The 27,041-nt window shown below is 36.3% G+C and overlaps 2 protein-coding genes across 3 annotated transcripts in view; one reads left to right on the top strand and one right to left on the bottom strand.

Annotated features, from left to right (window-relative positions):
• LOC105212476 (protein giant-lens) overlaps positions 1-17,864 on the bottom strand; it is a 30,522-nt gene extending 12,658 nt beyond the window's left edge. The window contains exons 1-2 of one of the 2 annotated variants that reach the window (XM_011184477.3): positions 17,446-17,864; positions 14,126-15,439 (exon numbers count right to left, since the gene is read on the bottom strand). In XM_011184477.3, the coding sequence (XP_011182779.2) occupies positions 14,126-14,755 (630 nt within the window). In that variant the 5' untranslated portion in view covers positions 14,756-15,439; positions 17,446-17,864. The remainder of the gene's footprint in view (positions 1-14,125; positions 15,440-17,445) is intronic. The other variant, XM_054230172.1, reaches the window with a different exon arrangement.
• The window catches only part of LOC105212498 (elongation factor-like GTPase 1), a 148,265-nt gene that overhangs the window by 111,604 nt on the left and 9,620 nt on the right, over positions 1-27,041 (top strand). The window contains exon 9 of the mRNA XM_054230168.1: positions 21,294-21,478. Within this exon, the coding sequence (XP_054086143.1) occupies positions 21,294-21,478 (185 nt within the window). The remainder of the gene's footprint in view (positions 1-21,293; positions 21,479-27,041) is intronic.

Raw genomic sequence — 27,041 nt, 5'->3', positions numbered from 1 at the left:
TCACATGCAGTTATGCGCATTCTTTTGTGTGTGTGTGTGCCTTATAGGAAGTAGTTTAACCAAGTTAGCCATAGCCAATGTCAGCCTCGGTTGTCTTTGTTGTTGCTGTCTTTTTCTTGAATATGGTACTGACTGTCATTCTGCATATGCCACTTTTTGAACTCCCCACCGTAGCAGAGTAAATTTGTCACCTCAAGGCAGCAGTAATATGCCAGTTAATGAATCAGTTAGTATTACTCAAGTTTCTTCATATATTTATATACATATTTATATGCTGATTTTCTATAGCTGCAGCTCGTAGCAGTTTAATATGAATGAATGAACCAGTTTAGTATATATTTGTTTGTATGTATGTGTGTGGTTGACGTATCAAATTCCTTTTACGGTCTCGGTCTCGACCAAAAGAATGCATTTAAAATTCCACAAGAATTTTGCTTTCAATTGCAATGAATATCACAAGTTGCATTTACACGTATATATATATAGTTACACATACTTTCATGCCACATAAGTAATTATTGCAAACCTAAAGTGGTTTTCATAAAGCAACAGGCAGGAGTTGAAGATTATAAATGATGGCATATTTGTCAGGCAGCTTTAAGTGAATTTGCAAAAAGACTAATGGAATATTGCCACATTTTTGTATTTTTTTTTTCAAAATAAAGTTTATTGGCTCTAAAACCGTGCTCTTTATATGGACTTAAACGAGTATATTGAAGTTTAAAATTATTTAATTTTTATTGTAATTGGTATGTATGGCACCCTGCGCCTTTCATACCAGCAATTATTAGGCATTTTCTACACACATAAGTATTTATCTCCTTCACATGGTCCGCCATGCAGGTTTTTGACTATACAAATATTTACAGTTGGAAGAGGGAAGACTTTGCACATCCTTCAACTTCAAGTTGTTGAAACAAACGCCACGAGCATATTCTCACGCTTCTTAAGTAGACAGACACCCCTTAAGTATACAATAACTAAATAGTGCTTCTTCCGTGAATGCTTTGCTGCGCTTTGAAGTTTTCACTGCATGTGAAGAAATCCTTGCATGCTTCTTCTGCTTTTTTTCTCCTTGAAAACACGCAAACAACAAGAAGAGTTGAAAATCACAGTCTTTCTCCCCTTTCTTATTGTAGTTTCACACGAGGATGTAAGCGCACAGGAGTTTTGTATGTTAATTGCGTTATCGAATGCATATTAGGGGTGTTCAGCAGTGTGTGGAATATTTTCAGGGCTTAACAAATAATTCTGCCTGATATAATGACTTATTTGACTTCCTTGAGAGCAATAATACATATTTAGTCAAATTTTTCAACATTTTATGCTGAAACCTAAATTGCTTTAATCACTTTGCTAAAGTAATTCTTGAATATCCAAAATTTTTTTTTTCAAAAATTATGTGGCAACCCTGTTTCATAAATGTACATCCCGAAATTGAATTTTTACTTTGCTTTAATGTTTAAACGCTAATATTTTTATAAAATTCAAAATTTGAACTCAAAATAATTAAAAATAAGGACAACCCTAATGTATTATTATATAATATATACAATAAGAACCAACTAATGCACGCATGAGCTCTTGTAAAAGAATTTCATTATATAAATTTAAATATAAAAAATCCTGAGAATTTGTCAAACACTTGCGGAAGAGGGAGTGTAAAAGTTCCTTATACTTCTCTTGTGATTCATCCTTGAAAGGAACCCTTCATGTTATGTAACGCTTAAAAAAGCGGGAATTCAATATAATGCTATCTACATATACATAAGTATGTATATATGCATGTGTTATTTGTTTGTCGCCAGAATTGGCTGGCAGGTGTGTCCAACTCTATTGTAAGTCATTCATATAAGGAAGTATGTAGGTCACCACCGACACTCCATGGCGGGAGTAAGATCTATGAAAAAAGGTAGAACTGATTGACTGGCAGCGCAGGTGAGGGATGCTGTGTCAACGTTTACTATTATTACGTAAAAGGATGTTAATTTCAATGCATGTCTGTATGTATGTATATATTGTTGGTATATAACAGGTGCATTTATGCATATGTAGTTCTATATATGTATGTTGGTAAGCGGGAAACATAATTATGTGGATGTTGTAAAAAAAAATAAAAAATCACTAGAAAATTAAAGCGATGAGCGGAAATGGTATTTGCAGATTTATCAAGCGGAAAATTGGTTGACTCGCAAATAAATAATGCCAAAACATACAGACAAACAAGCATATGTATGTATGTACAATAATGAAACTGAGTTTTTGCATAATTTATTATATGGATTTCGTATACACAGTCATCTTATTTTAATAAGATATTTAGATAAGCATGTTGTATGTAGAAAGCATAATAAATTTATATACATCTGGTGACCTTTGCCTTTAAAAATTTATGAATATTTGTAGGGATTAATATTAAATTAAAAATTAATTTGTGAACTATTTGTTCGAAAAAAATTTCTGTTGGAATTAATTTTGTTTATTAATTTGTTCTTTGTAACTGTCAATGTCACTAAGAAGTCGAATTTAATTTTAATTTTAGGTTTTTTAAATAGATATTTTTTTATATTAAAGAAAAAAATATTAATTAAAAGTATTAAAAAAAATGTTCAATTAAAAAAAATCACTAAAAATTTAAAAAAATATTAATTGTAACATAGACTAAAAAATTTAAAAGACAATATAAAAAATAAAGTCTTATAAATTTTTTATTTTTTATAAAAAAATAAATTCCTCACAAAAAAAAGAATTTTTTACGATATTTTTTGCCATCATAACCTTCATACAAATACAATTCTATATATTGGTCTACAACTTTGCCTCCGCCGCTTTTTGTTTGTAAATTTAAGGTTTTTTTGTATAAAAACGGTTACAAATATCGAGTGTTCGGCTCAAAAAGTGACATTTTCAGTTGAGAACAAGTTTGGGATGCAAACAGATCTCTACAAATATTTTGTTGGGTTAATGTTGACACAAATGTCCAAGATCGATATAAAACGATTTAATCGACCAGTGCTTGAACCTAGAGACATCTATTGGAAAACGGCGGAAGCAAAGTTGTAGACCTAATACATAAGTACGTATGTATCTAATTCTACGACTGTCGATATGTAAATATTGAAATGCTTTTTCCCCCAACCACTTAACTAGAACGGCATAAATCCGGAAGCAATCGTCAAAGGTGAATCTCATAAGAATCATCGAAGAACCAATAAAAAATCGTAGCTAAATAGAAGAAACTAATGTACAAGCAAAGTAATTAATACCGGAACTACAGTTGTAGCTCTTGATGATTCTAAAAATCACATTAACAACAACAACAACAGTAAGTGAAGATCATAACCCAACCGGCGACAGCAATGACATTATGATCGGAAGTGAATAAGAAAAAAAAACTCGATTGCTTGTAAGTAAACCAAATGGAAATGGGGAGAAGAGCAGTGAAAGCGGAAGTAAGAAGAAGCAGCAGCGGCCACAGGTCATATGAAACAAGCGACATACATACACACATGTCTAGATGGAATGCACATACTGAACCACAAATGTATGTATGTCTATGCATGAAAGCAAAGTGTGAACACCTTTGTGCAGTAAATGATGCTCGCTTATGCCACGCAATCCGGAAGTATGACGCTGCTAAGACGAAAAAAATAGAACCGACAACAACACAAGCAATGCATACAGATGTACAAACATACATATTTACAGTTAATAGCCGAGGAACCAAATAAAGAACAAAGTCGAGCCATCGCCTAGGTGTACATTCAACAGAACCAAATGAGAACATATGTGTATGTGTATGTGTGTGCCTGTGTTGGTAAGCAACAGCCACCAGCCGGGCGAACGCCGTTCAATCCACTTCCGTACTTCCGGATTCTTGTTCCGTTTTTGTTGTTATTATGCTGCTGCTGCTGTCGTCTTCTAATTTTACTGACGCATTCCCAGCATGCTTATTTGTACTATTTGTTGCTCCTGCTTTGTTATTGATTTATTTTCGTTTTTTTTCCTTTTTAGTTGTTGTTGTTTTTTGTCGTATTTTAGAAACCTGTTCGCCTGGACAAGCTATCCACACATTTGCTGCTAATCTGCTTTTAAAGTGGCTAAGTGCGTTGTTGTTGTTCTTGTTGTTGCACATGTTCTTCCTTACTCCCTGCTTCCGGTTATTGTTGTGTATGAACTGCTTGTGTTTTTGTTGTTGCCTTTGTATATCCTTGTTCCGGGTTCTAAGTTTTTACGACTGTTGTTGTTGTTGTTGAACATTGTTTTTTGTTTTTTTGCTTTTTTTCTGTTTTGTTTGCATCCTTATATTGAGGAATGCATTAAATCACTTCCGGACTTCCGGTTTAACCCAGAAAACCTTTCGCCTCACACACAAGGCTAGCTATGTGTGTGTGCATTGGTGTGTTGCCATGTTGTTAATGTTCATATTGTGTGTGACGCCGTCTGCTACAGCCAGTTCGGTAAGTGGCAGGTGGCTGCAGATTTTCAGACACAAATGCTCGTTCTCAATATATGTGCGTATGTGTGTGTGCGTATGACAAAATAAACATAAGCATGTACAAATATAAACACAGAACGGAACTGCACTTTGCACTCTGGTACACGGTAAAGTGTAAAACAACAACAACACCACGAAATAAATCTGTGACCCGCTCTGAGCGCTCAGTTCTTAATTTTTTGTGCTGCTTAGAAGTTACTTATGCCGGCAGTGCTTATAAGACTGGCCTGCGGCTGTCGTTCTTCTGCCACATGCTGCGATTACTTTATAGCTGAGCAAAATTCTAGCATATATTAATAGACAAGTTTAATCTCTAAGCTATAAATTTTATTTCAATTTGGTTATAAATAATGTTGAGTAACCTCTTTCATATTTTAACTCAATATATGTCGAAAAACTGTATAAATTTTATACATAAACACTGCCTGCATATCATCCAAGGACATATGTCTTATTAAAGATACACATATGAGCACATATACCTACAACAACCTCTAAGCTTATTTAGCCCAGCCAACATGCAGCTATGCAAAGCGCTCATAACCTCACATTGCCTCCTGCTGGGCGGCGTTGTGCTGCGTAGGCCGTTAAGTTTCATTGAGACCACTTAAATTTTATATGAAAAAGGACACTTAAATGCAGCGATCCTGTTGTCATTGACATTTATATAAAGTGTTATTGTAATTGTGCAATCAATATTTAATATCAATAAAAACACATCTCCATAGACAATTTGTGAATAGCTAAGTGGCCATTTGTAGAGGGCTTGCATACTAATACGGGCATAAGACATCAGAGATGGCTTGAGAGCGGAAATGCATATTAAAACTATTCAATAGAGCGGTCTGGTGTGATAAGCGGTTAAAATTGAAATTATTAATTATTGATTCAATATAGTTATACTTGATATATGCCTTGAGTATAAAAATAAAAATATATTCAGCAATATTTTACTGCTGAATTTAAACTCTATTGAATCGGCAATTATTTTCAAAAACCAACTTTAAAACTAATCTCCACAAAAGCTCGCTTTAATTAGCGTCAAAGTGAAGTTAACAAAATGTCTTCATCGAATCTCGTGAGTTTAAAGTAAGAAATCTGTACTCCGAAACTCTTGCAATTAGTCTATCACAACAACGAACCGAAATTCAGAGACGCTGCCGAGAGAATTTCGAGTATTTTCTTAACCCCCATACGTTGGCTAACCGAACAGTTGAACGATAATGTGACCGACAAGTTGGTCGAAGCTTTGCAGCCGGCCTTCATGTGGTCACAACAAACACTACAGCTGGTGTGCCAAAGCACATACATATGAGCATATATGTAACTGAGTCTATATATCAAAATGTATATACGTGTGTATGCATGTGTATGAGCCAATGTAAGCATTTTGGCCTTAAAACTCAATCAAAAACTGTGCCTGTTGGTTGTTGCATTCGTTGCGGCTTTTGCTTGCTTATTTTGTGATTGTTGTTGGCTTTTGTTGCTGCTCACTTGCTGTTTGATTTTTCGGGCATCATGTTTTGGACCGCAACGAATTTCGTTTGCTTTAGGCTTTCTTGGTTTTCTGTTATTGTTTTTGTTGTAATTTTTGTTATTGTCTTTATTTTGCCTCCATGTTGTTGTTGTCGTCTCTGCATTGCTGTAGCAAATAACACTGGCTGCTGTGCTGTTTGGAATTTCATTTGTGCGCACACACACATTTTCTACACTTCGTCGCTGACTCGGACATATTACGGTCTATATGGCGTACACCTTTTTTCGTCATTACATATCGCTTTTGGGTAATATTGTTGTTGTAGCGCTGTTGTTGTTGTTGTTGTTGCTACGTTTGTCCGGCATATGTTAATGATGGTCATTAAAATGAGAGCCCGTAACACCGGTAGCTGGTTTTTCTTTGAGACTTCAAGTAGTATCTCTCCAGCAGCGTGCGCTTGCACAGACACACACACACACACACAGCTATACATACATGCAGACCATATGTTTTCGTTGGTGCGTGTGTATGTGTGTGCAGTTAGCCATGAATTCATTTGGTAAATATTTGGCTTTCGCCTTGTGTACAGAGGATCTGTACAAATATGCATATATGAATGGGCAACGCTTAAATCGGAGTCTACAAGCATATGCAAATCTAACTAAACACTCACATACACATACAATATTTACTTCTGCCGCTTGGGTGTGTGTGTGCCTTTCGGTCCACTCTTATCCGTGTGGCTCTGTTTACTTTAATTCCGTGAATGGCACTTAAGCGTCTCGAGCATCTCAACTCACACTCACACACACACAAATGTACCCGTGCGAGTAAATAATAAAACGGACAGTTACTATATGTGTACGTTTGTATGTATGAAGCAAGGTATCTCTGTCGGTCAAGAATTCCACTCAAATTAGATTATTTCAATTCCACTACAACAGATTACTTTTTCGCCTCACAAGTACACACATTCTTTCTACTATTTATTGTTTTTGTTTTTGCTTCTATTTCTTCTTTTTTTTAATTTTTTTTATTGTGCTTTTGCTTTTCTGATAGTCACTTTAATGGTAATTCTTATTTTTTTGTTGTTATTGTGGACCGAGCTCCTAAGTGCCCCATAAATGTACAACTTTAGCCGAAGGAATTTTATTTTTTTTCTCGCAATCTTAGCATTTTTTCATTTTTTATTTCATTTTATTTCTTTATCTCAACTTACTGTTCCAGCAAAGGTGTTTCTTCAATTTACCCGGCATCGTTAAAAGTGTGGTTCTTTCTGTTTTTATTACCCCTAATTGTAACAGTGGCGCGGCAGGTGTGTGATAATTAATGTTAAATGTAGTTTTGATTTAATCTTTTACAAGTTCAAATGCTTAACTGAGAGTCAAAGACATATTAAGTTGTTAGTGGCTTGCATGCGTTTTTGAGATTTTTTTGTTTTTGTTGTATGAAGAAATTCTTTTCTGATAAAAAAGTAGTCGGTGCATATTAAATATAATAAAAATGAGTTCACATTAATCTGTGTCTTAACATCTTAGACACGTTATCTGCCAGAAACTACAAGGAAGCAGCTTGCTTCCAAGAAAAATGATCTAAGCGCATAAAGGAAGGATGTAAAGGTGGATATCTTGAAATATTTAATTATAAAAGAGTTTAGGAACTAATGGAGAGTCCTCATAACCCTTACCGACCGCTAATATATGAGTATAGATCGATCGATAACCTATAGGAATCCCACACGTTCCCACGACAGTCTGTTCTACGTAACCGGAACGAATGCGGATTCATATCCGGCCAGCACTGTCAAATCGGCAGCGTTCCTTAAAATTATTTGGGTATACACACATATTTATGTATGTGGTTGTAAACATAAACTTATATGTACGAGGTGTGTTCAAAAAATAACGGGAATTCTTTGTTTTTTTTTTAGTTCTCACAAATATATTTATTCGTCTACATTAATGTTGTCGCCTTCAAAATAGTCCTCATTCGATATTATGAACTTAGGCCAGCGCTTCTTCCAATCGCCGAAACACTCAAACTCTATTTTTCGGTTCGATTTCATCTACGAGTATCCTTGTAAATCGACTGTGTTTTAAGATTGTTTTAATTTGTTCATTACTGGCGAATATGGATGCTGGTTCCAAATCCGTAAATTCTAAATTTTACAATTCCCGTAAGTTTTTGAACACATAATAAAGCTCAAAGTTCCATAGAACCCTATAGAATCGATTTTTTCATAAAATTTTCAAAATTTTTGTAAATTTTAAAGTCAACAGGTTACCTAACCCACAACTCTTCGCTAAACACCTTAAGCAAATACAGTGATTTTTTTTTCACTTATTCACTGCATATAACTTTTCCTTCGCTTCCTTCACTTCACTTTCCTCGCTTGTGCATTTTTTGTTTCGCTTTTCGCAACAAACTAACCGATCAATGAGCGGAAACGAATGCGCCACTTAAGTGGTCAAATGAATGGAAATTATGCTAGTGTTATGTGTTGTTGTCGTTATTGTTGTTATTTTGTGTCGTTGCATTCGTTTGTTATTACTACTATTGTTGACACTGTTGCACACAAACACACACCCATACAATCAGAAAAGTAAGTGTGACTGTGGCAAGTAAAAAAAATAATAATAAAAAATCGCCGTTGTTGCAACTTCCACTCTGTGGCACTCTGTCAATTGGAAATATTCAGCTGCTCAACAGCATAACAAAACCAAACTGAAAGCAACAAAAACGACAAAAAACAAGACACCTAAAGGAAGTCAAGTCAAGTCAAGTGACGCACGACGCCAACATTTGCAACATTGAGGCATTAAAGTAAGCAGCGAAGTTAATGACAACAAAAACAAAAAAAGCGACAATTCGCCATGCCACAACAATAACACAAAGCTACGTCAAGCAGCCAAAACGGTCATGGTGTCCCAACTGTTTGGCTCTGTGGCATTTGCTTGTATGCTTGCATATTGTTGTTGTTGCAGTCAATTGTTGGCCGTCGCCGTTTTCGCTGCTGTTTTGTGTCGCCAACACCAATTCCAATCATGCAACATAGCAAACATACTTGCCACACTGCGCTCGTTGGTGTGTGTGTACGGCTTGGCGGCCGGTCGCCAGTTAATTCATGTGGCAATTGGCGACGAAGAAGTGGATCATTGATATTTCATTCATAAATGCATTGTTGTGCCTTCATTTCGATTTTTTCTCTCTTCGCTATATTTCTTTCTTTAATTTTTTTTTGTTTCACCTTCTCTGTGTTGCCTTGCGTTCGCCACGCTAAATAGGACGACTGGGTGACACGCTGTACCGGATAGGCAAAAAAGTGGTTACGGAAGTTGCGAATTTCTAAAGTAAATTGTTGTTGTTTTTTACTTTATTTGATTGCAATTGTTCGTGGAGTGTTCAAAAAATAACGGGAATTTTAAAATTGAAAATATTCACGGGTTTGGAAAGGTGACAACATACAAAAATCACAAAACAAAAATTACCGTTATTTTTTGAACACACTTCGTAAGCATAGCTCAGAAATAGATTTAGTTGAACTTTTAAAAATAGTTTCGCAACGGTATTGCATATTTAAAAAAAAAAAATAAAATACAGGTTTGACACTGATCCCAAAATCTTCTTAGAATTTTTCTATCAGAAGAGAGATCTGAGACTCCGCAAAATAGAAGCAAGCTCTCACAGATCTCATTCTTAAAAATAATTTCACTGAAGCAGAATCTATAGATCTAACTTGTTTGCATACGTAAACTTCCGAGGAAATTAACTGGATAGAAAAATCAGGAAATCAGAAAATCGGAAAACTACTCGGAGAAGGCTTTCAGTCAATGAACAGCCTACACACATACACACATATATTCGCACTACAATATATTTACACTAAAGTTGTTTGTTTAACTTACTGCCTCGACTGGCTGGCTAAAACGAAAAATCATATGAGCGCTATCACTAGACTCTCGACGCTGATTGTTTTCAAATAAACACACGTAGCTTTGCATGTCTCTTTGTATTTTAGCCAGCGTCAATGGCAGATCAGCCAACTACTTTTACACATGTATATACATATATACAGTTGTTGGCTTTCGATTGCTGGTTGGTTGCTGGTTGCCGGTCGTCGCTTGTCGGAGTTGTATCGGCCCACGCTCGTTGAGTGTTAAATACCGTAAACAGCTAGCAATGGAATGTTGTCTAAATAAATCATGAAATAAAACACGATATGGGCAGCGCAAACACAATCACAAACACACACATATACACTTATGTACATATGTATTTACAGGCAATCGCGCATAGCAAAGGTAAATATGCGCATATCTCAATAGTTCCAATATAAATATGCTATTTGTTTACGAAAAATGTCTAGTTTCCAAGAAATTAGCATAATTATCGCTGGCTTTTAAAATATTTTATATGCGATGTTGTAATATTTGCTGGGCTTTTTGTTTTCGAAAATTTATTGATAGCAAAATTTTGAAAACAAAAAATGAATTTTTCAAAAATCTTTTTTTTTTTTAATTTTTTTTTTTTAATTTATATATTGCTGATCACAATTGATGTGCCTCAATTAGTTTACTGTTATGTTTCGCATTTTCATAAACAAAAAAAAATTTTAAAAATAAAAATTTTCCTAAATCGGATATAATTCACTTATTGATTATTCCTTTGCGTCATTTCTATTGCTCCTCCATTTGTTATTATAATTGATTGCCATTGCTGCTTGCAGCTGTTGGCGAAAGCATTGTTTATGACTTGACATTAGATCGCTTGACGAAATGCAGCTTGCCACAAGCTTACATAAAATCGCTTGTATTTATGTAGGCATGTACATACATATCTTTGTTTATGAGTGTTGGTATGTGTTTTGTTTATGGAATGCATTGCGCTTTGATTTCATAAATGGTTATAAATAACATTGGATACTGGATTTATATGTACATATGTATGTATGAAGTTATAAATAAACACATAAGTAGTTACATACATACAAAAAGTATTTGAAAAGCTTTCAATCTTGCAGTTTGTTCAGTGTAGAAAAGGCAATTGTATTGACTTAAATGTTGGAAATATCTCAAATTGTTTATGAAGGGCTACTAAAATAGTAACTTTATAGTTGCAGGAGTAAGAATAAATACTGATTTTACTTAAATTAAATTAACTACTTCAATTCTTCTACTATTTGTTCTTCGAAAAATGAAAAAAAAACAATAAAGCTACTATTTATATATGTTTCTAAATTTTTAATCAAAAAAAGTTTTTGTATAATAATATGTTTTTATGTAATTTTTTCTAAGTTTTTTAGAATAAAAGTTTTTTTTTAATTTTATCTTCTTTAAAAGAATTTTTTGTATAATTAATTTTCAAATTTAATTTTCTTCCAATTTTTTTCCAATTTTTTTTTTTTTTTATTTTTTACTCATAATTGGCATTAACCGAAAAAAACTCGACAGAAATCGCCCGAAATCCCGAAATATTTGCGTTGTTTTAGTTAGTATAGCCTACTTTTAGGTATATACAGGGTTCTACTTAAGGCAGTAGTCTGTTTTAGAAGCCGAAAAAAGCGTTTTTTTAGTAATTTTTTTTTTTAAAGGGAAGGAAATTATTACGGTAAACGAAATTTTAAGACGATAGTGTACTATATTTAAGGCTTAAAAAAACAATATTTATTATTAAAAAATATTGAAATTTTTTCAAATTTGTAAGTATTTTTCTGGAGCGCCTGGAGTCTGCACTTGTAAATCGGTGCCGGTGATGGAGGTCGTGCGATGCATCTGAAACAGCCGAACCAATTTTTTTTAAATTTTTATAAGTTTCTTTTCTTTATGAACTACTCGTAAAAGAATACCGAAGAAGTTATAAAATTCCAAATTTTTTCGAAGTTTTACAAAAAAAAAATTGACTTTAAGTTGCAAAACAAGTAGTTTAAATAATACTTTTGTCCAACTTTTTTAGTTAAAATAGAAGATAATTTAATACTGAAGCTAGATCACTTTGGTTTTTTTTTTCAATTGGACATAAGTATATTCTGTTTGTTATCGCCGGCACCGTTTTCTAACACTTGTGAAAATGAAAACTCGAGTAAACGCGCTTTAAGGTTTTCGGTGAGCATTCGCATCTGCTCGACGCTCGGCCACTAAAACTGCTCTAGCTTCGAAAATATGTCGAATTGGCATCTGGAATTTTAAAGACATATTCTTGCATAGTTTTGGCAGAGAAAAAAAACGATTTTTTCTGTAAAGCAGACTACTGCCTTAATAATAATACAATTGATAGTTGTTTAATCTATAATTTTATAACAACTATTTCATAACAGACTACTTCAAAAGCTTATATAATGATAATTGTTATTAAAAAGTCTTCATGCAACTGCCTTCCCTAGTCTGAGAAAAGTTTTAGAAAAAGTCAACTATTTCTCAGAATGAATTCATCAGATATTTTTTAAAGATTTGTATGTGTGTGTGCCAGTTATTAAATGTAATATTTCATGCAATCGTCATTAGAAATTTTCGAGAAACCCCACAATGTGTAGCAAACACGCCAACGAATTATAAGAATCATTTAAGATGCTTCAACGAACATTGTGTAATACTACATAGAAAAAAAAAACAAAATAAATATGTAAAACTTGAACTTTCAACCTCTGCTATAATTGGCCGCCAAAGGTGCCTACTACAACCAGTACAGTTAGTTGCTCAATTTGTACGTCGTCATATATTAATTGACAGCATTTAATTGAATAACGGAATAATAAGCATAGAAAAGAGCGCACAAATATGATGAGCAACGACGATAGAGCGATACTTGCAAAGCAACTGCGACACCCTTTATTTTTTCTAAGCTAAAAATAGTTAAGCACTTTTTTATTTTTTCTCTGCTCTAAAGTCAGCTCTCCGTTATGCTTGGGTGGGCAGCGAATTCAAATGCAACAAACGAGAGGCTGTGACACAGTCACTCAGTTGATGGTGAAGATCAGTAATTGGGAGCAGGCCATTAGGCAATCAAGCAACAGCAACAACAACAACAAAAAGCACACTTTTAAACATAATAAAATAAAGTCACAACAATTAAGAGCGCATAATAGCAAGGCTTGTTAACAGAGTCGTACATACATAAATGCACCCAATTTAACTTCTATTTACGACAAATTAGAGCGAAGATGCAAGTGAAGACATCAAGCCAAGCGCCAAACAAGAACTTCGTATAAATATAAATACATAACAACAAGTATATAGTGATGTATGTATGTATGTATTTCTCCAACAAAATAAGACTTCGGAAGATAGGAAGTATACATTCTTTCATGCAAACATATACTCGTATGTAAGTGCGAAATGCCTTGGGTAGAATAAGGTCTTCGTAAGGTCAACGTGGTCAAAAGTTGGATTATAATTAATGATAAGCCAAATGAGTAATGCCGTACAGAATTTTTGCCGATGACGTGTTTATAGCAATGACCTATTTGAACTGGCGTGCTTACTTGGTTCGATGAGTGTTCTTATTTGGGTTCAAGAGGGTCAAAGAAAAGTACAGGAAGTGGAAAGCAGAAAAAAGTAGTTGACAGTGTAGACATTGCTATATTTTTAATTTCAGTTAAATTGAAGTTAAAATACTTTTTATGATATCTTCTTGATGACAGCGCCATCTGTGTTGTGGCATTGTCAATGCAATACGTCGTATTGATAAGGTCATTAACATATTATAGTCTTATATGGTGTCTTCTACTATTAGCAAAGTATTCAGAAAGTTCTAAAGAGACCAAGTTGACGTTAAGATCTCATGACATCATTACTCAATCGTATAGGTTCTCTGCTTATTTTTGGTCACATCTCACAACTTGAATATCGAAGTGTTTGGTTCTAGATGCCAAGAAATCTCTTGTAAAACCTTTTAGAACACCATGGGTTCGAACAAATGCAAAATTTAGAGATTAGAATCACTGCTCAACACTCAATGGATCAATTCGAGGACATTCCAGGCATATTTCCACGAAGATATGAGCGGCAGAGCAGTGCATTTATTTACAAAAAATATTAGAAACCTTACATCGTCTGAAACTGATATCTCATAACGAGCCTCGAAGGCACATAAACAATTTATAACTCAAGAAAACATTAACCTCCGGAGAAATAAGCTATTCTACTGTGACTTACCCCAACTTGATAAAGTACGCGTACATCCTGCGCGTTCACGCGACCCACGCCGTGTCTTTGCCTATAACTGTTGTTATCCTTTTCGTAGACTGCAAAAGGACTCGAGGTTTTGGAGTTCTTCAACTGCTGTTGTTGTTGTTGCTGCTGTAACAGCGACTCACGATGGTATTTGTTGTGTTGATGTTCACGTTGTTGCTGTTGCTCGATGATCTCCAACATTTGACGCGAACGTCGTTGATCTATAACCAGCTGCAGATCGCTCTGTTGCTTCACTTGCTGCTGTTGTTGTTGTTGTTGTTGCGTGTGTTGGTGTGCGAACGGCGCACCTGCTGTCGTGTGATGTAAATCTGTTGCAATCGCCGCTGCAGAGGCTTGCGTTGCTGTTGATGCTGATGCTGCCGAAGTTCTCGTGGCTGCTGCTGTTGCGCTGGCCTGCTGCAACATTTTCGCATTCACTGTGGCATATTCCAGATTTCTGTGCCGCGTGTCTGTGCTGCTGTCATCGGCCGCGCTGCTGGCGCTCGCTGTCGCCGTCAGCTCGTACACCTCGAGCGGCAGGCGTGTCGTCCAGGCGGTGCTGAGGTGTTGGCAGCAAAGCAGCAACGCAAGCAGGATTGTGTGTGGCAACATTTTGTTGTATTGTTTTTTTTGTTTGTAATTTATTTGGATTTCAGAGAAAAATAATATTTTTTCGCTGTTTTCGAGCGACAATCTATAGACGCCTCGTATTTATTGTTAATTTCGTTGTTGTTATTTAACAACAACAACACTTTGCCGCTTGTAATTGACACTTTACGCTCCACTCGTACACCTTGAGCGTGTTTTGCACACTTTTATTTATTTATTTATTTGTTGTTATTTCTTTGTCTTTTTTTTTTGTTTGTTTTTGTAATCCGTAGTGTTTGTATGGTTTTTGTTTTATTTAGCTTAGTTTACATAGCGTGGTATCGCCTGTTTCTAGCAACATTTTGTGCAGTTACAGCTCACAAGTAGTAGTAGCTGCCTCTGTTCGCCGATCACTCATTTACACTCGATTCATAAACGTTTCAGTTCATAAACGATTTTTGTGTTCAATTGCCAGCGATCTCTTTGCTTGGTTATGTAGAGCATATGTATGCACATATGTGGTAAATATATACGTTGATTATATGTATATAAATGCTTTTCAGTATTTTTTGTCTGCAAATTTTGCAATTTCCTGCAATTTTCTTTTGTAATGAGTCAGTTACTGACGTTTTGAGTATTGATTTGTAGTTTTAGTAAAAATATAAATATATTTTAGTTGTTTAATACTCTTTTCCTTATAAGTGTGTTCTAGAAACAAGAAAAAAAGTATATTGATTAAATTTTTTAATTTCTTTTTAAACACTATCGGCGGTTTCTGCGATTGTTGCGAATAATTATTGATGCATATATGTATATATTATATGTTTAAGTACGGGTGTGTGTATGTATGTATAATATGTAAATATATTTTTTCTATAATAGTATTAAAAATACTTTTTTTACTTGTTTTGTGGCACTTTCCTACCCGATCTTATATAAACTATATCTATATTATTAATCTTGTTTATTATTATTTGTTTTTTATATTTGTTATTATTTTTTGGTATCCTCACAATAATCTTTAATTAATATCTTCTATAAAAACATTTCTCAAGTTAAATAAAAATCTATTACATACATATTTGATTAGGTGTAAATGCTTCATAACTTTTTATTAACTTTATTTACTTCTCCGGAAAAATTATTAAAATTAAAAATAAGTTAAAATTGTAATTTTATTGATATATTAAAAATAAAAAAAAAATACAAAAATTACAAAAATTATTTTTTTTTTGTATAAAAATGTGGTTTTCCGAAATTTTCAAAAATTAAAAAAAAAATTTAAATATTTAAAATTCTGAGAGAAATTTAAAATGTTTTGTATGCCTAATCATTTAGCAAAATTACAAAAAGCTTAAAAATATGTTATACAAATAAGAAAACAAATTAATTTATTTATGAATATTTTTATTTTATTATACATATTACAGTTCTTAGTGCTTTAGTTCTAGAAATTGTTTGTGCACTCTGCAGATATTTATTTATATTCATTTTTTTTATACATTTCATGCCTACAACTGTTGTTCTTACTCTTCAAATGAGACGCATATTATTTAAATATAACAAATAACATTTTGTTGTTGTTGTTTGAAGTTATTTTGGTTCATATTATTTATTATTATTATTAGCACAATATTTTTCCTTTTATATGAAAACGCATTTAAACAAATATAAGTTTTTAGGTGCTCATATGCATATGTAATTTGTAATAGTTTTTGTTTTTGTTGTTAATTTTTATTTTTTTCTTATTATAAACTGAAGCGTAGCTATTTTTAGTTTTTATTGTTTTTTTATATTTTTTCACAATTTTTCTTGTAAACAAAAAACAGTTTTTTTTAACATGTTCTCGACTGTTTTTCACTGGCGCGAGTTTTAACGAACGTTTTATACGCTTATAAATGCTATGCTTCGAATATTTATTTCATTTTTTTACTTTATGATTTTTTTCAGCTTTCAGTTGATTAATTGTCGCGCTGGTTAAACTATTTTCCAGCTGATTGACAGCGAAAATTAGTTGAAAATCACGTCATTCCCGACAACTTGTGAATTGAAAGTTAATTAGCTAAGATTGCATGTGCTTAATAGAGAGGAAAAAAATTACAACAAACACATTTTTTTTGGAAAATAATTTTATACTGAAAAAAATATTTTTTATTATTTATTATCTATATATTAAACGAAATTATGTTAAGTAAACTCACTGAAAATGTTCAAATTTAACAAAAAATAAGTTTTTATATTATTTTTATTATATTTTCTTGCTTTACAGTTACATTTTCTGTAGTTTCAGTTTTTCACAAACACGAATTTTCATGCTTAATTTAGCAAAGTCGGCCTTAGAAAAATTTTGCGTTAAAACACTTGTCCAAATATTCACGTACACACACATACTATCACGCACAGATGAATATTGGTTAGATCGAAATCACGCCCGTTAACGTTGTCGTCGGCGCATTTGGTCGCGAGCCGCGTAACTCGAAAAACTAGTCGGTGAAAAAATAACCACTGTAGCTATTAAATACATACATACATACACACACACACACACACATACAAACATATGTGCAGTTTATGGCCAAGTATTTATTGAATGAAGTGCGCGCGCGCATTTACAACTTGTTTCCATTCATTCATAAAAAACTTCATTGATCGCGCACCACCAGCAGCAACAACAAAGTCGTCTGTAGTTATGCACACGTAAATTTGTAACTCACTTTAACTGTCTGGCTGGCAGAGTTTTCGACTCCCTCGTGCACGCGAATACCCCAACCAACTTCACTGCGCACGAACGCCGTTCCGAGGGGGGTTTTCTTTTAATAAAAAAATAAAAAAACAGCAACAAAAAATGTCACACGAAAAACTTTGAAATTTTCGCCAAACGTAGGCTTCACGACAGAGTCCTTAAAGGTTATGCATCGAATTACAGTTAGTTTTGATGATTTTTTTCGTATTTAATTCGTCTTCGTTGTTTCAGTTGTTGGTTCTTGTGTTGTTTGTAGCGTTTTTCGCTAAACGACGCACAAAATAGAATATTCGCTTGCGACTTCGACTTCACTTTTCGAACTGATCAAACAAACTGAAAGATACGAAAACCAGCAACGTTCACATTTGCTTATCGTTCGTCGCCAAGTGCCAAGTGAGCGGTGTGCCGTCTTGCGTCGTCGACGCGAGCTGCACATGTTGGACGTCGAACGTCTTACGGCGTCGCTGCTGCAGTCACAGTCGTCTGTGGTCGTTGTCAATCGTCGATCATTCGTTTCTTGCTTGCTGGCTGACTGTTCGCTGTTCGTGCTTGTGGTTAGCGTAGACGTTCGTTTGCTAGTCGTCGAGCCAACGGAAAACTTGAATGAAAACCAGCACGAGCACAGCAAAATGTGGCAGTCGGTACACACACAGTGTTGCATTTGCGCATGTGTTCGCTGTTTACCTGTTCGTTGCAGTTGCATTGGCACGAATGCAACGCACTTATACCCTCCACCACAGTGGCGACTTGTGCAATGCTCGTGGTCGGAGTCGTCGCGGCAGACTTTTCGGTGTTTCGGTGTGTGAGTGCGCACTTTACGAGAGGGTCTGTAGGAAATGTAGGAATTTACCACAGTTAATCGTTCAGGAATTTAAGTAGCGAAGAATTTTGTTTGATTTTATTTTCCAAGTTCCTTATGCCCTTATTCCAATTTTTCAAATTCCTACAACCTATGAAACTGGTACATGTCGGCGCGATCATAAGTACGCATGCATTGAGACTAGGGATGCTGGCAGATGCAAGTTGCCAAAGATATTTGGAGTAAGGCGAGCAGGAATCATCCTTCTCTAATGTCTAATTTTTTCCAGACTGAGGTTGAAACTAGAATTAACATTAGCCAACTTAAGAAGTTTGTAACATATTTCAAACGCTTTGCCGAAGCATAAGGGTCTTTCGGATCCATCTGGAATTTTTTGGTATCATAAAGGGCAGTGCTCCAACTGTCCAAGTGAAATCTTCCTGTATATGCAGAAATATATATAAATATATAAAATCTTCTTTGAAATTTCCCACAGGGTGCACGCGCTGCAGCATCAACTTCACTGCTCACGTACTCACATACCTCTGCGGTTACACGGTTCCGCTCGTCTCTGCCACTTGTTTCACAAGCGTTTCATGAATGAGTGCTCGAAGGTATGAATGAATCGTGCGTTGCTCTGCTCATCCATTCAGCGCTCTTCTCCCTAATCATGCGCAGACACTCACACAACCCAATATTTATATTGATGAAGTTGATGCTGGCGCTGCTTCTGCTTCGGTCGCTGCTGGTGTACAGCATCCGACACGACGTCGAAGTCGCTCTGCTCATTCTGGAAACAGAGCATTCATTCAGTGTAATGTTGTTGTTGTTTTTCTTTGAGTTCAGTTTGCTGCTGATTTTTTTATATTTTTAGCCAGTTAGTGGCTGTTGACTAGAGCTCACTTTTGCGCAGCCGTAAAGTGCTCGCGCTTAGGGTTGCCAAGTGTTTGTGAACAAATTTCAAGAAATGAGATTGTTAAGAAGTATATTTAAAGAAGGTGGAGATTAATGTTTTTGTAGAACAGGAAGTCCTTGAACTTTTCTCGCTTCCAAAAAAAAAATGTATCTATATTTTTTTTACTATTTACTATCAAAGTGATCAAAGATATGTCATAAAGCTAAGTAAGTAGGAAGAAGTGAAGGCACTGGCTCAGAGTAAATAACCTACTAGTGTATAACTAATCACTCGCATGCAGATAAACGACTGATTATAGAATCGCACGTATTGATCGCCGCACTTCATTTCTATAACTGTCTGTCCATAACTGACGATCGCGTGCGCACTTAGCAGTTCGCCTGACGTCCTCAACACCGTGAAGCCGGCAATCCACACTCACTTAGCCATGCTGTCTTCTGTACGCTTACTGGGTCTTTCCTACGACGGATGTCCAACGACTTTGGCTGCTCGGCTGCTGTTGCTGGTGCTGTGGACGAGCTCACGTCTTTTTTGTTGGCTTTGCTGCTGCGCCTATGGTGAATCGTCTTCTACGTAAGCTGCACTGCCTTCGAATTCTTTTTCTTTCCATTGTTGTTGTTGTCGATGTTGCTGTACTTATCTGTTTGTCCATTCATACGGCGAGTGTCCGTCCGTCCGTCCAGCAGCGACCCGACCCGGTTCGTTTCGACCGTTGTGCGACTGTTGCTGCTCATTGCCCGTCCATCCATTCGCCGTGGTATTCTACTACGCGTTTCCCCGCCTTTTTTGCTGATGTAACTGTTGTTGTTGTTGCTGTTTTTTGTTAAATTTATGAAGTGATCGTGGTTGTTGTTGTGGCACATTCTTGGCTTGTCATTTTTACTACGACCGGAAACTAGTTCCTTTTGTTGTTGTTTGTTTAGTTTCATCTTTAGCTGGTTCGGGCTTTGCTACGCTCATCGTCTTGTTTACGCGTTCTTCTCGTTGTTGTTATTATTATTATTTCTTGGCGATGTTTTGATTTTCTTTTTCTATCGAGTTTTTTATAAGATTTCTTTCACTACTACTGCTGATACTGCCAAGTCACTCGTACGGCGCGCTGGCGATCGGCCGCTGCTGACGTCGTTCGAGCTTGAAGATTTTGTTGTTGCGGTTATGGTCTTCTCCATTTCATCTTATTTGTCTTCGATCTGAATGGTCTGCTTACCTGTTGCGTCGCTCTGCTCCACCGCTGGCCGTCTTCGTTAACTCATTCACAACGGTCGCGCGACGAGTTGGCGCGAGTGCCAATCGGCCAAACAACGTCCGGTCCAGCGCCGGTCAACCTGCTTCTACACTTTCGTCTCACTTTCAAGAATATTCTGGCCGCTATGCTGCCAGCGCGAAGCCAAAGCCGGCACTTAACATTGCTCGTGTTGTTGTTGTTGTTACTGTTTTGTGTGTGTTTGAGTTGCCTTCTTTTTAGAGTTATAGCATGACGAGCGCTATTGTGGTTGTTGTTTTTAGCGCGCTCCATTGGCTCATTTGGAGCTTGGCAAAACATCCGAACCCCAGGGCTGGCGGTTGACCGCTGCTCTTCATCTCCAGCTGCGTTGATTTGTTGTTTGCATTTGCTTTAAATGTGCGCATGCCAAACCGGTCGCAATAATAACAATAACACTAACAAAAACCACTTGGGATGCTTGCTGTATAATGAATGCTATGAATGAATGAATGAAAAACAGGAATAGTTTGGTCGTCAAGCGCTTCCTGTCCGCGTGCTTAGACAGTCTCCGGCGTTTTTATTTTAAACGACTGCAAAGTCAGCATTTTCTCGTTGCTACAAAAGTATCGACCTTGTTTTCGTGTTAACAGTATTCTTCGATTGGGACTATAGCAAGTTTGGCTATAGGAGACCTTGAAATCAATTGAGATTTCTCCATGGCTATCAACGATCATTTGTTTCTATTTTCGTATAATATTTGGTTGACTGCGTTCAGCTAGCAGATAACTCTATTACTATAAGATTGCGGGAGCATATTCAGAAATGTATTATATTTCCATTCCAACTACATACAAGTCGCTTTATAAACCCAAATCTATCTCTCTCTCTCTTTAATTTCAGGAAAAATGTACGCTGTAATCGGACGACGTCATGGCAAGATCCTCTCTGGCGATTTAACTCACGGCAGTGGTAATTTCTCTGTTATGGCCATATTACCAGTCATCGAATCGTTCAACTTCGCGCAGGAAATACGCAAGCAAACCTCTGGACTGGCCTATCCACAGCTGATGTTCAGCCATTGGGAGGTAGGTTTGATATTTTTTTCTTAAAGAAATTCATTGAAAAATCACAAACCATTACATAACATTGCATCATCTCATATCCACAAAAAAATAATCATAATAGGACCTCATTTTAAGATGAGTGCAATTGCAAGGTGAATTTAGTGCAGAAAATGAGATTCGTTCTCTCGCAAATCGCTGTTACGGCCTTTTAATGCGAATTTATTGATGCAGCCAATCATTTATGGCGAATTGTCACAATAAAACACTACTTCCGTTCGGAAGCCGTACAATCGCGCTCGTAATGCGAGTGTCTCGAATGTCGATTTGCAAAATTTCTCATTTTCTGCGACCAAACAATGATCTTTTAGTGACTAATGAAACGAGTGTATACGGTCGCGCTTGATCGATGCAAAGCCAATGACTTCTTCCCGACTAATTAAATCAGCTGTTTAAATAAATTGACCATATGAGCGAGCCATCAAACGCTGGACTTATGAAAAAGTACGCTCTTTTTATTTCACTTTTTTGTGTGCCGTCTCATCTCTAGCGACGTGGAAACTTAATATCATGTCGTAATACCATTTACCTTATTTCCTACTAATTATGAAGGGGCTAAAAATGAAAGCAGAACCAATAATGCTCTAAATCACCGTTGTCATAGTTTGCTGGCTCAATCTGCTGCTCCGCCACTCTTACCATTCGGACGGTCTGTCGCTTAGTACCCAGCAGCTGTTTTAATTGCCAGCGTCCTTCCAAGTGATTAACCAAAGGTTCTTATCTCGCCTTTCGCCTCGCCCGAAGCGCTCACCGTCGGCATGTCAAGTGTTGCTCGGTTATTTCTGTGTGTTGCCAAGCGAATTCGTATTGCAAATTAATGGCGCGTTGCTAATATTTTGTGGTTTTTTCTGCTTGAAATCTCAGTTTGACGTCTGTAAGCTGCTTGAAGAGTTCTTCATTTTTTATTTTGTTCGTTTAATTTCTGTTGGTCAAACACATTCCTGTTTGCCATCTCGCCATGTGCCCGATTATAATTATGATGATGATGTTATTGCCAATCTTAGTTGTTGCTAAACTCAATTCTTTTTTGTGCTTGACTTTATGGTTTCTGATTCGTTGCGTTGGTTTGTTGTAGTTGTATGAAGTGCATTCAGAAAAACGTAGTTATGTATAAGCCAGACTGCAACAGCTGTGAAATCTTTAAATTTATTGACTTTTACGGTTTCCCTGATTTCGTCTGTAGACACATGCAAAATTATAGATATTTAAAGTTGCCTGCGTGCTTTAAAGTGTCAAAATACCAGCTATCACCTGTTGGTTCAGTGAAAAAGTGTCAGTTACAATTCGGGATATTTGATTTTTGTGTCGGTATTGCAGGCTCTATTGGATTTCTTTCTCTCAAAGGGAGCAAATACCAACAGGATATTGCTGAGGTAGTTAGAATCTCTTATGATTTATAGCGTGGCCTTGATCTCACCTCACTAAAAACGCTAAAAATAATCCTGAAACTCTTATGAACAAGAGTAAAGTTTTTAAACGATCTCACGGATAGACATAACCAGATCTTGCTTATATCCGCCCACGTATTGTCTACTTGGAATTATTTCGCCACTAAAACAACAACAACAGAATAACAAAAAATAGGCGGAAGATTTAAATTTATATGTTAGTTCATTACTTCTAACAGAGATACCTTGACGATAATAATAGTCGTAATAGAATAAGGATGTTGTTCCCTCAAGAATCTAAACTGATTTCAGATGGCAGCACCTTGAGCTGAGATGGATTAATAAGCAATAAGGAAAGCGGACTTCTTTTATTTAGGGTGTGCTTCCTAAAGACAATGTCATTTTCAAACGTCTGAAACTGAGCCCAGATTTCGTGCAGTGGGAGTATATACTTCGAACTGCAACTAACTTGGGGATCTACTATCCTCTGTAGTGTCATTTTGGAATAATTCGAATAAGGACGCTGTTCTCCCAAGAAGTTAAACTCATTTCAAACAAGAAAATTTGGGTATAAGACATAAAAGCAGGATTCACAAAGAATGTAAAGATCTGCTAAATTCTAGAATCACATATGCCATAAAACAAAGGTCATGATGACCCTTGGGCTGAGATGGATTAATAAATGAAAATCGAACTTTCTTACTTTAGGAGGTGCTTCCTATCAGAATCTGAAAGTGGATTCTTTGGAGTGGTGGTATAGCTCGGGCTCCAACTAATTTGGGAGTCATCATTTTGGCCTTTTCCTAAGACCACAAAGCTCATGATAATAACAAAATTAATACGTTGTGTATATTTGTATGTATGAATTTAATACTTTTGTTGCAGAAATGAATTCGCAAAGTGTCCAATGTCTCTTGGAGTCTTTTACCTTCCATATACATATGTATATGCATGGACATTCGCACTCGTTCCTCTTCGTTTACGCTTATCCATTGTTTGCAATAAAAATGTCACTTGACAGTGCGACAATCAGCTTGACAATTAAAACCGTTAACCAAAGACATTTCGTATGCGCTGCAAGTTCATGTCATTATTACAACTGATCTCCTGCTATTATTGCTGTTGTTGTTGTTGCTGTTGCTGTTGTACTGGTTGTTCATGTTGTCAAGTTGTGAAGTTGTGAAGTTATCGCGCGCTGCCGTTGTAGCTGCTCGCGCGTAGGTGGAGTTGTCACGTGCGCCGGCCACGATAATTGCATTACCGTGCAAGCAAGCAAACATTGCATTGCAAGCGGCCGGGCGGGCATGCGCATACAGCCAGCATAGTACATACGTGAGCATGGCATTGCCCGCGTGCGATGAAGCTTCGCCGCAATTACCAGGAGACGCCGTCGCTGTTGAGGCGGAGCTGACACATGACGTTGCTGTGGCATGTTGCATGTTGCTTTTATTATTATTATTAATGTTGTTGATTGTTTGCCAACACAACTTGTTTACCGCCGCTGCTGCTGCTGCTTCTTCTTGCACGCGTTGACTTTTTATTTAATTTAATTTGTTGGATTGTTTTTGTTGTTGTTTAGTTTCTTAAATATTTACGTTGGACGCGATGTTGTGGTGATAGTGTTGTTGTTTGTATTTGCATGCGTTGATGATATTGCCGTTGTTGCTATCGCTGTTGTCACATGTGGCACAAGGAAACGACCTCAGTTCGTGCCTTACTGCTGTGCTATATGTGCGCATTGTTTTTGGTTGTTGTTGCCTCATTATACCTGCGTCGCCTGCATTTTTGCTTACACACAGCCCAATAACAACAATGACAACAAGCTTAAATTACAAGGCAACAACTTGACTGAGTTTCTTCGCCAGTTGGCCATGTTGCACGAATGCCAAATACACACCTACGTATGCATTTTAGCCAGTGTTTTTTTGCACAAAGTAAGCCAACTGTCGTTTAGTTTGCGCTCATTGCATAACCATCAGAAAGACGCTCGCTGGCTTTGCTGGGCGAAGTTTGAAAGAATTTACAAATCACTGTCTATCACTCGGCCGGCCTGCCAGCTGCTTGAGTGACATTTGAGCGGCTGCTACTACTTGCCGCTGATTTGAGGGCCAGCTGAGGTCACACCGCTAATGTCCATAATTAGAAGAGAAAATTCAAATTTCTTAAAAAAAAAATTATCTGGTAAGCGCGCATCTCGCTTCATTAGATAAATACCTTTTTATGTAGATTTTAAGATTATACTAGCGATCGCACATGCATTCAGTGGCTATACTAGTGTGATATTTTCAATTTTTTTTTTGCTTATTCGATAGTTTATACTTTCAAATATATCCTGTGAAAGCAGCAAGATCGTATCTTGAAGGTATAAGCAGCTATAGTCGAAACTTACTAAAACGCGTTTTTCTCGAAACGACATTTCTCAAAATTGCTATCATCATAACTCCACGATACATTGACCGATCGACTTTAAACTGAGTATTATTGAATATATTTACTATATAAAGAAATACGATCTTTTTGATTTGTTGGAAATTGTTTGATATTTTTCAAAAAGCGTAGGGCATTGTATAGGAAATATATCATGTCAGCAGTTTTGGCACCTCCGAAGATAGCACATAACTCCGTTATTTTTCAATATTTTTGTAAAAAAAAACTTCGAAATGTAACTGAAAATATACCTTTATGTGTGCCAAAAACTTTAAAACACTCGATCGAGTACTTTCTTTTAAAAAAAATCACGAAAATCGCCTAATTTTTCGTAGGTTACCCTGGTATAGCCCCTTAAGTAATCTTATAGTAAACTGATTGATTGGGACTCTATTCGTTTAGAGATTTTGGATAAGTCCTCTTCACTCTTCTCTTCACTGGTTATTTGGCACGATGAGATAGAATACCTAAAATTGTCGACTATAATGAATCTACCGACACTGTCATGAGGTTGAGTCAGCTCGATAACCTTGGGTCTACATTCCAGTATTCCATGTCTGCCATTTTTTGCTGTGCTAATCCCGCGCTTCAGAACCTGCCAGAACCTGATCCATTTCTCAGTTGTACTTAATTCCAAAACTTTGGTTTACAAGTTTTATCGGCACATGCACGTAAACTGGGGACGGTTTAAAGGAAGTCATATGTGAATTACAGTAAGATCTTCAGCACGTTGAATACTGAGCGACGATACTCGGCGATGTAGTCTGCCTCCCACCTTAACCAAAACCTCTATGCAAAGACTAATTATCCTTTGTCAAACCAGCGCATGTATTAACTACGTCGTCGAGAAGGTTTAAAAATGCATATCCAATGACTCCGATCGGAATTTGTATCGACTTTAGAAGCTGCTGCTGACTGAGTTTTATTGGAACTTATTACGAGAAAACCGTGACTAACTTAAAATGAAGTCTAAATGCATTTTCATAAATTTAATTCATTTTTTTTTTGTATTTAAAACATATTCCAAAATGCTGGGAGGCATTAAGTTCCTCTCTCAATTGGATCTTGGTATATGTCCTAAGTCGAATGACAAACCTATTTGATAGAATAAGCTTGCGCTGTGAGTTCAATATGAAGATCTTCATTACTTTAAGGATACATCTACACGTGTCCCGTCCGAACTTTAGCAACTCCTTAGCTTTAGTCTTCATTTTTCGCCACCGTCCTTGCATTTGTCTGCGGTTAATTTAGTATTCACTTTTGTAGGAGGTGAAACCAAAGCTGAAAATAAATTGAAGAAATATTCAAAAACTAATTTCACGAGCAGACCCGGCGAAAGACAACAAACAAAACCGTGTTTTTTTTCACTGCGCATGCGCTTTATTGTTATTATTATTACGGTTTGCTGAGGCGGCGGCTACCGGTGGTTATTTTGAATGCTGACGGTTTCGAGCTCGTAGCTGGCAGTTGTTGTTGTTGGTTGGTGCTCATGTTGATTATTATGATTATTTTTTATTGCTTTACTCGTTTGCCACGGCTGCCGGGCTTGCCGCTGTTGACTGTTAGTGCTACCGGGCTACGCGCATGCGCGCAACACACGTACGACCGGCCGGTCGGCCGCACTTGCCTGCACTTCAAACATTACACACACACACACTCGAATGCATGCAGATATGAGCATGAGCGTATCACCATGCTTGTTTGAACAGATA

This window comes from Zeugodacus cucurbitae, chromosome 4 (genome assembly GCF_028554725.1).
Source record: "Zeugodacus cucurbitae isolate PBARC_wt_2022May chromosome 4, idZeuCucr1.2, whole genome shotgun sequence".
NCBI classification, from domain to species: domain Eukaryota; kingdom Metazoa; phylum Arthropoda; class Insecta; order Diptera; family Tephritidae; genus Zeugodacus; species Zeugodacus cucurbitae.
This window is presented reverse-complemented; position numbering and strand designations above follow the sequence as displayed.